Source organism: Saccostrea echinata, unplaced genomic scaffold (genome assembly GCF_033153115.1).
Source record: "Saccostrea echinata isolate AGI-Se365-2 ecotype Australia unplaced genomic scaffold, CSIRO_AGI_Sech_v1 ptg000030l, whole genome shotgun sequence".
Lineage (NCBI taxonomy): Eukaryota > Metazoa > Mollusca > Bivalvia > Ostreida > Ostreidae > Saccostrea > Saccostrea echinata.
In genome coordinates, this window is record NW_026889779.1 from 6,680,621 (window position 1) to 6,695,180 (window position 14,560).

Sequence of the window (14,560 nt, forward strand, 5' to 3'; positions counted from 1 at the left end):
AAATAGGGCCTGGATTTTGTAGGGAATTGAAAATCTGAATATTTGATTATTGTATAATTCAAGTTCAAGACTTTGTGGTAATTCAGTTAACATGATTATTACTCTCACCTGTACAATCAGCCTCAACACATTTACTGGACAGAAAAAAGTACTTTACTGCAAATAAGATTTCCAGTCTGTAATTATTGTTTAAACATTATGTCCTTTGACATTTCATTTATTGAGTATATTATTTCCACTGATTGTGTTACATTTTAGGAGAATTGTGTTTAATGAACTGAAAATGTATTATAAATAATTTGAAAAGCACTGTTTTACGGATTGTAATAGGACTTGGGGGAATAAAGAGATCGTTTTTGAATGTGAAATATTACCATACCAAGCAGAGTGTCGATACTATTTTTATATTCACCATTAATGGAAGCCAAGTCTAACCCATAAGCTGTGTTTTGTAGTTGGATGGAACCTTTTAAATAAATGATGCAGAGTGTACATAATTGAAATGCATCATAAAGAAATGTAAAATTCTAAAATGGCTATGTTGGTGCTTGCTTGTCTCCATGATAATTATCAATGCTGGAGTATGGATAATGCACACAGCTCAGGCAAATGATGTTTTGTATCAATAATGCTTCCAATTGCATTTTGTTGTGAATTTTTAATTTATTTTGACAGTCTAAATGTAGCAAGGCTATTGACAAACAGTCTTGGTTTCAAGGCATGATATGATACACTATAAAACACAACTAAATTCTTGGATGCAAATTTTTGTTCAAGGTCTCATTTAATGAACAGTATTAATTATGGTAGTGTGATTGACTGCTAGCTAATTACATTTACAGGTAACTGTCAATCATATACTGTAATCAGTAATTGAAAACAATGAGCTAATGCATCATCAATTAAGTATGGGTCTACTCTCTGCATGATTTATAAATCAATATTGATGTATTTAATTTTAAATCAATTGAAATGTATAAAAATATAAACTTCTGATAAAGTGAAAGCCTGAGGGCAGTTATAATCCGACAACAAGCTCTCTCTGACACAAATTTTATAAATAAATAAAGTTTTTTTGTAAAGATATTGTTAGAGTAGATAGTATGTTGTTTTTGTTAGAAAAGCTTAATTAAAGGGTCCATGATGCTAATGGGTCATTACCAGACAATTTATACCCCCTTTGGTTTTTAACACTAGAACATTGGCTAAAGACCTCTGTGATCTCTATCAAGGGGTTTTTAAATTTGTCCTCAACAAAGACAGAAATCAAATTTATAGATACCAATCATAGAGGAATAAAGAATTCATTTAGGAGATTTGTAAAGCTGCTGTGTTAGTTGCCAGGCATGCAGAGCCGGGTGACAGGTTTGATTTATTGGATCACCTTGCCAGGTTTCTTCTACCTGGAAATCAGAGACTTGTGTGCCCAGAATCCCCGATTTACATGTTTGATTACACCTCAGTGGATAGCAGGATGGGGACATTTAAATGAAACACTGGGGGTGCCTATTTGGCTTTTGAAAGTGGGCTATTGGAGCTGATTGACAAGGGAAGGGAGATGCCCAGGGTGCTGTAGAGATTGAAAGAAGAACTGTTGAATTGCCATAAAGACACAATGAGCATATCCATCATAAGGTTCCCTCTGATTGGACAAGCAAAAAATGAACAGTTTTAATGCTTTTATTATCCCATTAATTTTCCTGCCAGATTTGACACATACTGAAGACTGCTCTGTTTGTACATATCCTGTGAAAACATCCCAAATATGCAACAAATTTCCATATTTTTTCAGATATTAATTATAATTCAATGCTATGATAGAAGTTTTGCATAATTTGCTATTAGAGTGGTCTTTAGCACTGAATGCAGGCAGATCACAGGGGCTTGTCAAGAAATATTCTTAAAGTATTGTCAACCCTGCAATTGTATTTTCATAGTATGGGTAACTATATATTTAAGAAAGGCAAATATATCTTGACCAGCCCTGTGGGAAAACTGAGTCAACCCAGCTTTGTAACCTCGAGCTGATAGAGAGCTGATGAGGGTGAAAAACATTCCTCTTTATAGATAACCAGAATTTGTGTGATTTGTCTTGTAATTGAAAATTTTGTAGCCCTTGTCTTTTAGCAGCTTTTATTTTCATTTTGTATTTTTACATTGATTGTTTGTTTGACAATTTTTCACTCATATTGAGATGCCACTGGACTGCAAATTTAGACCTGTACTCGGTGGTTACTGCCTTTAAGCAGTAAGAGATCTTTTTCATGCCAGCACAGGACTTTGGATTATATGGTCTCATCCTAAGGACCAGCTTCCGCGTCACACATTGGATTCGCACCTGTGTTGTAAGGATCAACTCCTTACTCCGCATCTCTAGAGCAAACCTCTAACCACTGTGCCACTCGGTCGACTATTTTTATATTGATATTGACAGAACATGAAATTTCAAGGCATTCAGCATCCTGTTTATTTTAAATAAATTCTGATACACATGTATATAAACTTAAGCTTCATATGGATTCATTGGACAAGATATTCATTTTACAAGATATGTTAGTATACATTTTTAAGTTATAAAAAATGCATAAACTAATTTTGTAATGCTGCTGCACCAGAGTGTGAATTATGGGACATTTTCATACAAAACCCGAGAAGATGTAATGAATTTATATGTTATGGTAATGAAATTTTTTATTACATGTTGATAATATTAACTTCACCCCTTCATCTGATGTGTTTCAATTCTGCTGCACTAAATTGAAGCAAGAGAGCTGATCTGGTGAAATAAAATATAGATTGCAGCCTGTTTAATGATGCAAGCAGAGAGAAACATTTATATGAAGTTCCATTATTTGATTGTGTTGCACTGTGTTACATAACATTCTGATTTTATCAGCAGAGATTAAAGCTTTTTCATAGCACTAGTTCTGATTATACTTTTTTCCCATTAGGGTACAATAAAAAAGGGAGGCAATGATATCAGTACACTGACACCAAGAGAATTATCTCCCCCTCTTTTTCTCCTACAATTTCTTCATGTCCAGTAAACATCAAGAAGGAGATACTGGTGTTTTAAGTTACTTCATATTAATTAATGAGCTCTCCTACATAGCCTTAATGATAACTAAACAATATTCTAAAGGATTTATCAATTGATTTTCCTAATCAACCCAGTGTAAACTGCCTGAGTTATCTGTGACCACTGCCTACTTTGTTTGATTATCATTTTACAAGGTGTGTTTTTGTAGTTTGTTTAGTCGCTGAATTCCAGAGCAAATAGAGATGAAAAGATTTTGTATTGGTTCTACAACTGATTACTAATAAAAAGACACATTCGATATGCTGATAATTACAGGCCAAATGTGTTCTCATTAAACAATTATAGATTCAGTGTATCTGTATGCTTCACATCATCCAAGTTACTACCAAGGTAGAAGGTTAGCTATTGAGTACAGCACTTAGCTTTTTTGGTGGTTAAGTGGTCATGGAATTATTCAGTAGGAGTATCTTATCACTGTCTGAAGCAATTTTGACTCTGAGATCTGACAAGGAGACAAGAACTTGGTATATCTCCCCCATCACTCAGAGGAGAGGGATTGGGCAGAGGCACTTTAACTTTTGGCATCTACATGTACATTTGATTGGTTGATAACATCCAGATAGAACAGAAATAAGTGTCAGACTGGATTCTGATTGGCTGAAAATCAGATATGGTGTTTTTCAGGTGTTTAATATTGCAGGTTGTCAGTAAATATGCAGATAATCTCCCTCATTTTGTCAATGATGGTATGGTCATCTTCATAAAAGCATCACTTTCTAAGTGGTCTGAACACTGGCACATGATGTGTAATTAATGTTTTTGACACAGTTTAGCACACTTCAAGGAATCTTTCAATAGTCAAATTTGACTCAACCATAAATTACATTTTTCCCCATTTTTCACATAATTATTTTCTTCTGTTAAACTTGTAAAAATATATTGTTTTTAATTCTTAAGTGCAGCAGAAATAAATGTGTTGTTAATTACTATTCTATTGTAATGAACAAAAGTAATCAAGTCATGTCGTGGATGTAAAGTAATCAAATGTCATTTAAATTTTAAGATATGCTGCACAGTATAATACATTATGCACTTTAAGGGGTGCACTTTGTTGTTGAATTAAGATAAGATTTCTGAATAATATCAACAAAGGAAAAAAGAGATCACTGCATGTATCATTCATATCTGTGACTTCATAAACATGCATTGGCCTAGAATAAACATCATTCATAAGTAAAGCACTTTAAAGTAAATATTTACATTCATCTCCCCTGTTGTGATGATATATTCAGAATCAGTAAACCATATGAAAAACTAATAACTTCAGTGGCCTTTATGGAATAAGTCATGTCTGTGTACAGCCTGTCTTTACTACCTCAGGGATAAGACACCACAAAATATGTAAATTGTATAGATTGTCATGTAAACAAGCATTCTGGTACAGATTTTTCTGCGTAAAGTTAACATTTAGCAGAAAATGAGTCAGGAAAAATCTGTATGAAGTGATTAACATAGCATTTATTACACACCTTATGGGTATAAAGTTTGAAAAATGAATCTGAAGTATTGATGATTAAAAAATCAGTTTTGGGGAATAACATTTTGTACTATGTGGTACAGTCTGTCTGATCAGGCAACTTTTTAAGTGAATATAAGATATTGAAAATCTTTATAATTTTTTTCAGAATTGTATTTTTTCATTGACAGGACAATGCCAGAAGGCCCTGGGTATGGAGAGTGGGGAGATACCGGATCATGCCATCACAGCCAGCTCCTCCTTCAAGGAGAGCTCTGTAGGACCAGAGAGTGCCAGGTAAGTTATTCAAATACATGTACTCTCCTCTCATAAGGGCCTATAGTCCATTCAAACAGTCTCATCTCATGAAAACCTCAGTCCATTCAAACACTCATCTTACAGGGAGCTTTTGTAGTAATTGAGAATCAGGTCAAACACTCTCATGAGGACCTACAGTCCATTCAAACACTCTCATCTCACATTTAGGAGCTTCACAATCTGTAAGAGTCAGTCAAACACTCTCATGAGGAGATATAGTAAGAATACTCTCATTTCATTAGGAGTTAAAGAATTAGGAACATTTTTACAAATTGCACATTTATATGTGCTCATAGCAGCTAATCCTCCCATTACTCAATATCTGCACTAGATGTACTGATCTATATACTTTGACTCGAGGGTATACTAGTGTGCTCAGACTCATCTCGTCAGTATTGCTCCTTTGAGACTCTGATTGTATGATATATGTATCCTAATAATCAGTTTATTATTGTTGAGTAGTTGTAAAAACAACCACAGAGTACCTACGGGAACTGATGATCTACTGGATCATCTAGGAGAGCCATAAGAACTGTCAGAGGAACGACACATAACATATCTGTCTTCCTGATTATCTACCATTTTCTATTTAATTGTAATGTTGTGTTGCATCTGCAGTTTTCACTTTGCTGCAGTATGTTGCTTTAAAAATCATCAGTTTTTATGATAAACTTCTCGATTTTTGAAAGCTGGTGGGAATTAGAGAATATAAACAATGATAGATTGTGGCATTTCATTGTATTTCCCATTAGACTCTTTCCTTTTCAGAGATAATCTCCAATGTTTCCGATAAATGATGGAATCGTTTATTACAGAGTGATATTTCGGAACTCTCTTAGACACATACAATACATTGTGTCAGGAAATGTTTGCAGCAGCATCTCAGTTGTCATCTTGTTTATAACACCAAGGTCTCCAAGCTGCTGCTGCTATTGATTGGGTGGTTTAGAACTTGTAGGAGATATTTTATACATATAAGTTGCATTTCAAAACCCTGCACAAAGGAAAAAAAAATGAAGACAAAAGAATTTAAGAAACATGACATAAAATTCTCATTTTTCAGATAATTGGTTTGATTTTTGGTTTGCACTTTCTAATAATTGAATGTCATGTTCTTAGGCAGTTTTATTAAAATATAGGTCATGCATATGGTTGCTTTCATTAGACTAGTTAGTAACTGTCTTCAAAGAAAAAATATTCTACACTCCATCAAAAGATTTCCCCCTTGGTAATTTTATGCTTGCAGAACAGGTTGATAATGATGGAATAGAAATCAAATGTAACTCGCAGAATGCCAGGATGTAACATGTAATATGTCAACTCTGAAGCCAACTAAATTCTGATAATGGCTAGGTGATGTATGGATGGCTGAATGCTTTAGTTGTTTCTTGACTGCAATAATGCAGTGATGGCCTTTGAAGCCTTGCACCTGAAATATTTCCCCAATTGATTTTTCCTGTAGTTTCTGAGTTTTTCCATTACAGGAAACAATTATTTCCACGGGAAAAAAATCAGTGTTCCATGACACACAGAATTGAATGATGAAACTATATTGCGAAAAAAGTGCTAATTGTTTAGATGGCTCTAAAGGAGAAGTGTGCCTTGACATGCAGGCTGGGAAATTGAATTATCTTCAGACTTGTCTCCCTCCAATCGTCTCCCTTCAACCAACCACCACAGCCTCTAGGGGGCACTGCCTTTTTACTCATAAAACAAAGACATTGCCTGAAATATTTTTTTATTGTCAACTGCAGATGGATCTGATGATTCACCCTTTTCTTTGCTCAGAATGAAGCAAATGTCTTAGGAGTAAGATTTTGAAGAAGAATAACAGGAGAACTCCACCCAGTAGAGATACATTTTGTATAGAAATGAGTCATGATAAACTTATGAATTACAACGTATTCGTCACCCCAAAAATATCAAATTGCATATTTTGAAAAGCATGCATCATCTGAATATTGTAAATTACCAGGCTAAATAATGTTTAATCATAGAAAGAAATCATATGAATTCTTACACTAGTATCCTATGCATGCATGAGAAAAAAATGATGCAGGACCTATTTGTGTCATAAACACGCAGAGAAAATTAACCATGGATTCAGCATCTGCTGCTTATGTTTTTGACTAATGAAGCCATCTCTTGCTTTCATTTGAGCATTCTCCACATTACTGTCACTTATTGTTTGATCACCGTGTATAATTTGCACATCTGTTTACAGGGAGACAGATTTAAAAGATGTGCTAAAAATGCTACACCAGGCAAACTGTGTTTTCACCCGATAAAGTTCTACACATTAGTAGATGGAAGCTGAATTTTTTTTTACCTGTTAGTATGAGAAGGAACTCCCTTTCATATATCTCCTGCTGGTTCTAACAGCTAGGAGTTGAATTGAAAATGGAGAAACTTTGTAGATGAAATAGATTCATATCAAGATCATTTTTCTAACTCAAAATCATGTAGAAAAAAAACCACAATCCAATAAATCAAAAGGATTCATGCAATTTGTGAAACTTTCTACCCCACTAATACATGAAATTGAATCATTAACAGCTATAGTGTTTTGTGCTACAGTCTTTTGATGTTAGTATTGTGTCACGGACATCAGACATGCAAAAGAAAAGTGGAACCTTGACTGCACAACCTGAGGTGGAAGGGGATTATCATTAGATTGTTTTGTTACATAATGGAGTCTCAATCCTCAGGAAACAACATTTTGATCAAAGAATCCAAAACAAGTCGTTGAAATACAAATTTTGGCATGGATGCATGCAATCTTCTTTATACAAATAAGAAAAAAAGAAACAGGATCCTCCAGTTGATGTTGTACAAGTCAATCTTTGATGGATTAGATCAGGGATAAAAATTTCTAGTAGAATCAAAAGCAAGCAAAACATTTATCTTACTATTTGTTCTACTGTTCCAAAGAAAAACAAAACTTAATGTATTTTGCAATGTACAACAATTCATTTTTTTATTTGCTGAATTAATATTGGTTTTATAATGACAAAAATCTTATGGCAATAAAGAAAATGAATCTTGATTAGCTCTGTTATAGAGATGATAAAACTTAATGAATACAAACTAATGTGTCTCCAAAACTGTATAAAAAATGAGGATTATGAATTAGCCATGATAATGAATGTCTGTAAAATACATATGTAGGAAATTAATTCTGGATGAGTTTAACATTGCAAGCATGATTAAATTACCCTGTTTCAAAAAATATCTTTTCTAGAAAAAAAACATCTCTATGTTAGCGCAGTGACGGCATTCGGTTATGTAAAATATATTGTATGATAACTCACAGACATCAAAGTGCTTTATGAGCATACAACAGTGATAAGGGTAGCATGTTTACGATCCTGCAGAGACTTGATGGATACGCTGGGAGACCTTTGGACCCTCAGTCAGTACATCACACTCCCCTTCTTATCCCCCATCTCCTCTCCCCATAGATCCTCCTTCCCTTTGTGTGAAGGGAGCTGAAAGAGAGGCTTCAAAGGAATCACTGTGATGACAGATTTATTAAGTTTGAAAAAAGTAAATGGGGCCTGGAAAAAGATTGCTTTGAGGAATGTGGGTGTCCTCATGCTTGGAATTATTTCCAGCCATTTTTGAAGTGAATGTCGGTAAAAATTTTGTTTCTTTTTGATTCTTTGTTCTGTATGTAGATTTTACAGAAAACTGGATAAATTTATGAGTAATTGCAATGTCTGCATGTATTCTCCCTTCAAACAATTACATCCCATGGATATATTGTTTAGTTACGTAAATGAAATCTCTTGGTTGTATAGAAATGGCACAGGGTTCATTATTGTTTTTATTAGTCCAGATCACTCAGTTCGTGAGAAATGGCAGTAAATTGTATTCCATATCCACACAAAAATTTGAATAATTAATGAAATTAGGCAAAATCCTGACTGGAACATCATTTGGTTGCCATGACATTAGGCAAAAGTAGCACTTAACAATTTGAGGTCTTGCAGACATTTATTGTGTAAATCAAGAAGGGACTCTACATTAATAACCATTTTACTTTTGTAAGGAACAGTTGAATTTATAGATAAAGAAAAAGTACAAATGTTTATAAAGCATGCTCATTATCAACAAAAAAGTCACAAAAACAAAGGGAAAAAATCAGATGCAGCTTTTGATCTGATGCAGTATTAGCAGGGGTTTATGGAGTAAATGAAATCAGCCGTGCATTAGTAATAATCTACAGCTAAATTCAGACAGGTAAAAATAATACATCTTTGTAATTAGAACTGCCTGAAACAGATTTACAGAAAAATATCATATTATAAAAGAAAATAAAAATGGTTTTGTCTAATGGAATTTTTGAGAAGGTTCTTTGCATGAAGGCAAATGGATGATCAGCTGCCTAGCAACACTGCTGTTTCCATTATGTAATCTCTAATGATCATTAAGAATTGAACAGCTTCTTTTAAAACTCATTATCTTATGAGGTCTTTGGGGGAGAATTCTATTCTGATGTAATTTTTAAGGTGATGTACACTCAATCTTCAGCCTTTGATATATTAAATTGCCAAACCTGTTGCTTTCCTCAATATGTAATAAAGTTTTGCAGATCATTGGGATGAATTGTCACCAGGATGTAATTTTGTTTAGAATTCCTATTCCCGATTTAATAAGTATAGAGAATAGAGCTTGTGTCAATATCCACACCAATAATGGACAAGATGACTGATAGATCAAGAGACTGTCAGCTTTAGTTCTGAATTGCTAGAGATGATAGAAAAAGAAAAATCAAATTATAGATCTTTGGGTTCAGGTCCTTGGTTTGGTAATTGAATTGGACATAGGAAATATAAGTAAAAGTTTTCCCAGTTGCAGCGTGAACGTGTTGAAGTCTTGAATGGCTGTCAGTGTAGGAAATGCAATAATGTTTCTGATGTTCTCCTTGTCACCAACTGATGTGAAGTTTGTCCACTCTGGCATTTTTTTTTCTTTCCAGATTTAAGTCTAGTGAGAATATCAGAAAGAAAGGGAAACACACAAATGGGATATTGATTTCTAATGCAGAACATAATTGATGTGTCTGATGAAAAAAAATGTGTCATGTATATCTTTCTTTATTGTAAACCACTTTTTAGTTGTGAGAACTTTATTTTTGTGTAATAATCTGAGACTGACTACTCTCGGGTATACTTTTATTGGTATAGATTATATAATATACGATTTGTTAAAATTTTGTCCAACTTATAAATACGAAATACATATTTGGCTAAGATAAGGTGTCACAAAAATTTGGTGATCTGCAGTATCCCATTCCAGTTGAAAATGTATAAACCAGCCCCTAAATGTGTGCACTTATTAGAAGAAATTTATGGGCAGAGAAATTCAAGATGGGCAAAAAATGAAGGGTCACTAAGAGCAGATAGTGCTCCAGGTGTTTACTGTAGCAGATAGAGAAAAAACTCAGAAAGAGGTTGCTGATGTTGGTTGATCAAAGGTTGTCATGGGTTCATCAGATGGTAATCGGAACTGTAGATTTTTGACATGTCTTAGGATTGCCTTGATCCTCCTAAAGCTGGCTCATGCTTGTCATCAGACGAGTCTTCCAGAGATTGGGGATTAGAAAAATGTACAGAATTGTATAGGTCCTTGTCTGGCCATCATCTGTCTTCTAATGCTGATTCAAGGCTTTATCAATCATTTGTACTTTGAAGATGGTTAACTTTTGTGTTTTCACTCAGTATAAGTCAGTTTGTTTTTATTTGAAATGATTGCAGGTGGTAAAGAGACTCGGAATATCCCTGTTTATTATCTATTACTCCTAGGAGGCCTGTACTTTGTACAGAAGTGGGTTTTTGAAAATGAATGAAAGTGATTGTCTGTCAAATTAAGGTACAATAGATAAAATCCAATTCACAAGAAATGTGGTGGCAGAGGTTTGTAGTTCAAAACTGTCAATGATAATTGAAGGGTTCCATTTTACTTAGTAAGTGTAAAGAGCAGGTGCTTTGTCAGGAAGATGGGATTTCAGTCCCATCATTCTTTCATTTGGCTTCAAAACATTCTGAATTAAGTAAGAATTAAAGAGACAGCTTCAAAGAGATTTCTAATTTAAGAATCCCTACAGCAGAAAAACCCATTATGTCTGGAGCCCTTGATGTACAGAATACATGAAGAAACCTAGATAATCCCCTCCTTGGAAGTCTTCACCAGTGACCAATGTCCAATTTGACAGAAAAACTGTGAAAACTCTCAGTCATCTTTGATATTCCAGATGTAATTATATCCCTGAAGCATATGCAGATTATACTGTAATTAAAATGAGACTTGATGGAGCAGCCAGGGTACAGACTGTGACCTGAGCTGACCTTGGATGAGGGTCCTGTGGCTTATGATAGCTTTGGCTTCACTTTATGACATCTACAGCTGCTTCATGATCTGCCATCCTTGACGATGCCACAGCTTCGGGCACATCCTTTAATTTCTCTGTGTTACATTTTATGGTCTCCTTTTTGCATCTTTATGAGATTTGAGCTTTTATTGATACTATGTATGTTTCGTATTAATGCACATTAAAGTATGCAATAAAAGAGGAATTGATTTTCTGAATGATTATCTTTTTCTCTATGAAAAAAATTCTGCTGTCAGCAAAGTATTTACTGGATATTTGATCATAACGGTTTTGGATGAACACAGACTACTTTGAGTGTTTGTTTTGCTAATACCCTGTAGATCCAAATGGTTTATTTATGTGCTGTGGACCAATGCTGGCAGTCAATTCAGAATCTGTTTTCATGGAAACACAATAGATACACATCTAATGGTTTTGTCTCTTTATGTCACCCTTAGCTGAACTTCCAATCAGGTAGATAATGAAAATCGATCACCATGTTTTCAGAAAAGCTTTATTAAGTTCTGGGGAACATGATTATCTCCCTTGTGTATATTAAAAAAAAAGGCAAGAAGGTGTGATATTTTGATCCAGCAATAACAATGGTGTCAGGAGTTTGAATCAACCAGAGCTTTTTTCCACACTTTACTTGTCACCCATGGCAGCATCAGTTGATATATCATCATCAATAACACCTCTCCTGGTACTTTCAGTATATACATTGATCCCAGAGGTTCCCTGCAGTCCCCCAAGTACAGTTCAGCATCAGTCTGGCTGTCGCCAGAAGCTGTTAGCTGGAGTGCTATAGTGATTTGTAAGTGTACAGGGGGACTGAATGATAGATGATGGTAATTACCGGTAAATATAGTTGTGTGCTCCCCTTGGACAGACCTTCACAATCCAATACATCCCCTAATGGATGGGTCTGGAATTGTGGGTAAATATAGCCAGGGTCATCTTCTTCCTGAAAATTCAACACCCAGCAACCCTCTGACAGAGGGTGGCCTGATTACTTGATAAAATGTATGTGCTATAACCATACAGTCCATTAACCACAGGATCAGGGAATGTGAGACTTATTAGAAAGTCAGCTACATTTAATTTCCTCATGAAGGTTTATTCAGGTCTGAAATGAAATGCTGCACGAATTGCTTGAAGACTCAAACATTCTTAGTTTCCTGTTCATGTACTAATTGAATTGGACTGGATAATATCATATTATCCAGCTCTCATCAGTGAAAACCTTTAGTTTTTGTGTAGAATTGAAAGTTTATAATGTAGGTATATTTATGAGGGCCATTTGGTATATGGAGACAGATTATGGGTTGTTGGGTTTCAGAAAGAAGTGTGTGATTTGATAAACAGAGTCAGAGCCAGATGGCTGCCCAATGTCTTGATGAACATTAATTCAAGATATTAAGGAAAATTAAGGCTAAATTTTATCAATTTTCTGCCTCACTATTTTATTCTTTTTTAATTCCAGTGGATGGAGTAGAGGGAAGGCTGGGATTCTCTCTTTACACCAATGAAGTCATCACTGAGTCTTATGTCATTATTTTTACCAATCAACCAAAATCTCCTTTCTTCTGGCACATGGCAACATTTCTTGTTTACTTTCCAATAAATTTAGATTTATAACACTTTTGGAATTAGTATTTCATTAGCAGGGCTCTATGTGGATGTGATACATCACCCAGGGTTCTGTTTCTCAATACATTAACCTTTATTGCATTCTGCATGTTGTCTAAGATAGAGATTTCTTACGTAAAGCAGTGATTTGGAGGGACTTGAAGAGTAAACTTCCCACTCTTTGGCCCCTCCTGTTCCCCATCACACCAAGCATCCTAATGACTAAGGCCTCATCAGCTCCCACAGTAAAACGAGTCTTGCTTTTTTTTCTTTTTGAGAGCTTTAATTGATATTCAGCAGTGGGTAATTGGTCTGTCAAGTATGGTTAACACAGTTTCTGTGAAAAACTGCTTCTGTTTCCCATATTTCCCTCCTTCCTTTGTATTTTTGAGAAAAAAAAAACATAAATTCTATCAGATATGAAAATAGATTGATTTAAGTGAAAACCCATGTCGGCATGTTCAAAGTCCTCAAAAAGAGAGAGCCATTTTTAAGTTTTAGTTTGATAAACATTTATTTGAGTTGTTTTGTTTCATACAATATAAATAATTTTAGTGTAAAATATGATTTCCTGTGGGATTATGAAGTGTTATGTCATATTGATGAGGGAAAGTAATTCTCACTGGTAAAATTTTTATCATCACGTTCATATTTTTTAGCACCTTTTGTATGAGGAATGATAATGGCATAATACCCTTCTTTTTTTAAATCTGAGATAAAGAATATATATGATGGCATTATTTATCAGGAAAATGTCACTTTTAACTCAATCTTATTTTAATTTTTTTTTTTACAGAATTAGGAAGGAGAGAAAAGGTGGTGCATGGTGTCCCAAGGAGATGATTGATAAATTCTCTTATGAGTATCTACAGATAGATCTGGATAAGCTGATGGTCATCACCAAAGTGGAAACACAAGGCCGATTTGGAAATGGTTTGGTAAGTTTCACCACAGGAGAAAGAGTTCTTTTAGTGAGTTTGATGTATTTTATCATTAAAGTGTGAAGGATGGGTATATTTTGGGAACTTTTGAACATTCTTTCATTAATCTTCTCTCCTGCCACATGCCTGCTGTAATATACAATCCGTCTTTTATTGAAAAAGAAAATAAGGTGCAAATTTGAAATATTTGTTTTGAAAGCAAGTTCAAATAAAATTCAGACTTCCGAAAAAACTTTGGCTGGGTAGGCCTGGTAATGGAAATTATTTATATATAGGTTATTTTCATGACTGACACCTGTCAATTCTGTCTTAGCACCAGACAAAAATCGAATACCCTTAATTTCATTACACAAGGTTCTCATCTGTCTTTGGGACTGAAAACCCAATAATGTCTGCATTCAAGAAGAAAAACCAAGAATCTTTGGTAGTGAAAGCCAAGTTTCCAGGAGTTAATTAAATCTTGAAGCTTTTTTCATCACTATCGATTTTTTGTTTAATGATGGAGATTTTTGTGGAGCTTCTATTCTGTCTATGTTAGATCAAAAGAACTTTATTAAATGGGAGAACTGATTGGTACTAAAAGCAACTGGGAATACTTCTAATTCAGTTGATACCTCTGGTCATAAAGCAGTAACTGGGTGAAATCGATAGTGAAAGTTCTTCCATTTTCAATAAAAAATATCAAGTTTTAAATGCTCTTAATGATCTGATACAATATAAAAAAGGCATTAATAGAGAAGTGC

General features: G+C 34.4%; 1 protein-coding gene across 3 annotated transcripts in view; it reads left to right on the forward strand.

Moving 5' to 3' along the window:
• The window catches only part of LOC133197179 (discoidin domain-containing receptor 2-like), a 54,698-nt gene that overhangs the window by 26,777 nt on the left and 13,361 nt on the right, over nucleotides 1–14,560 (forward strand). For all 3 annotated transcript variants that reach the window (XM_061333068.1, XM_061333069.1, XM_061333070.1), the window contains exons 2-3: nucleotides 4,748–4,853; nucleotides 13,673–13,814. In XM_061333068.1, the coding sequence (XP_061189052.1) occupies nucleotides 4,748–4,853; nucleotides 13,673–13,814 (248 nt within the window). The remainder of the gene's footprint in view (nucleotides 1–4,747; nucleotides 4,854–13,672; nucleotides 13,815–14,560) is intronic.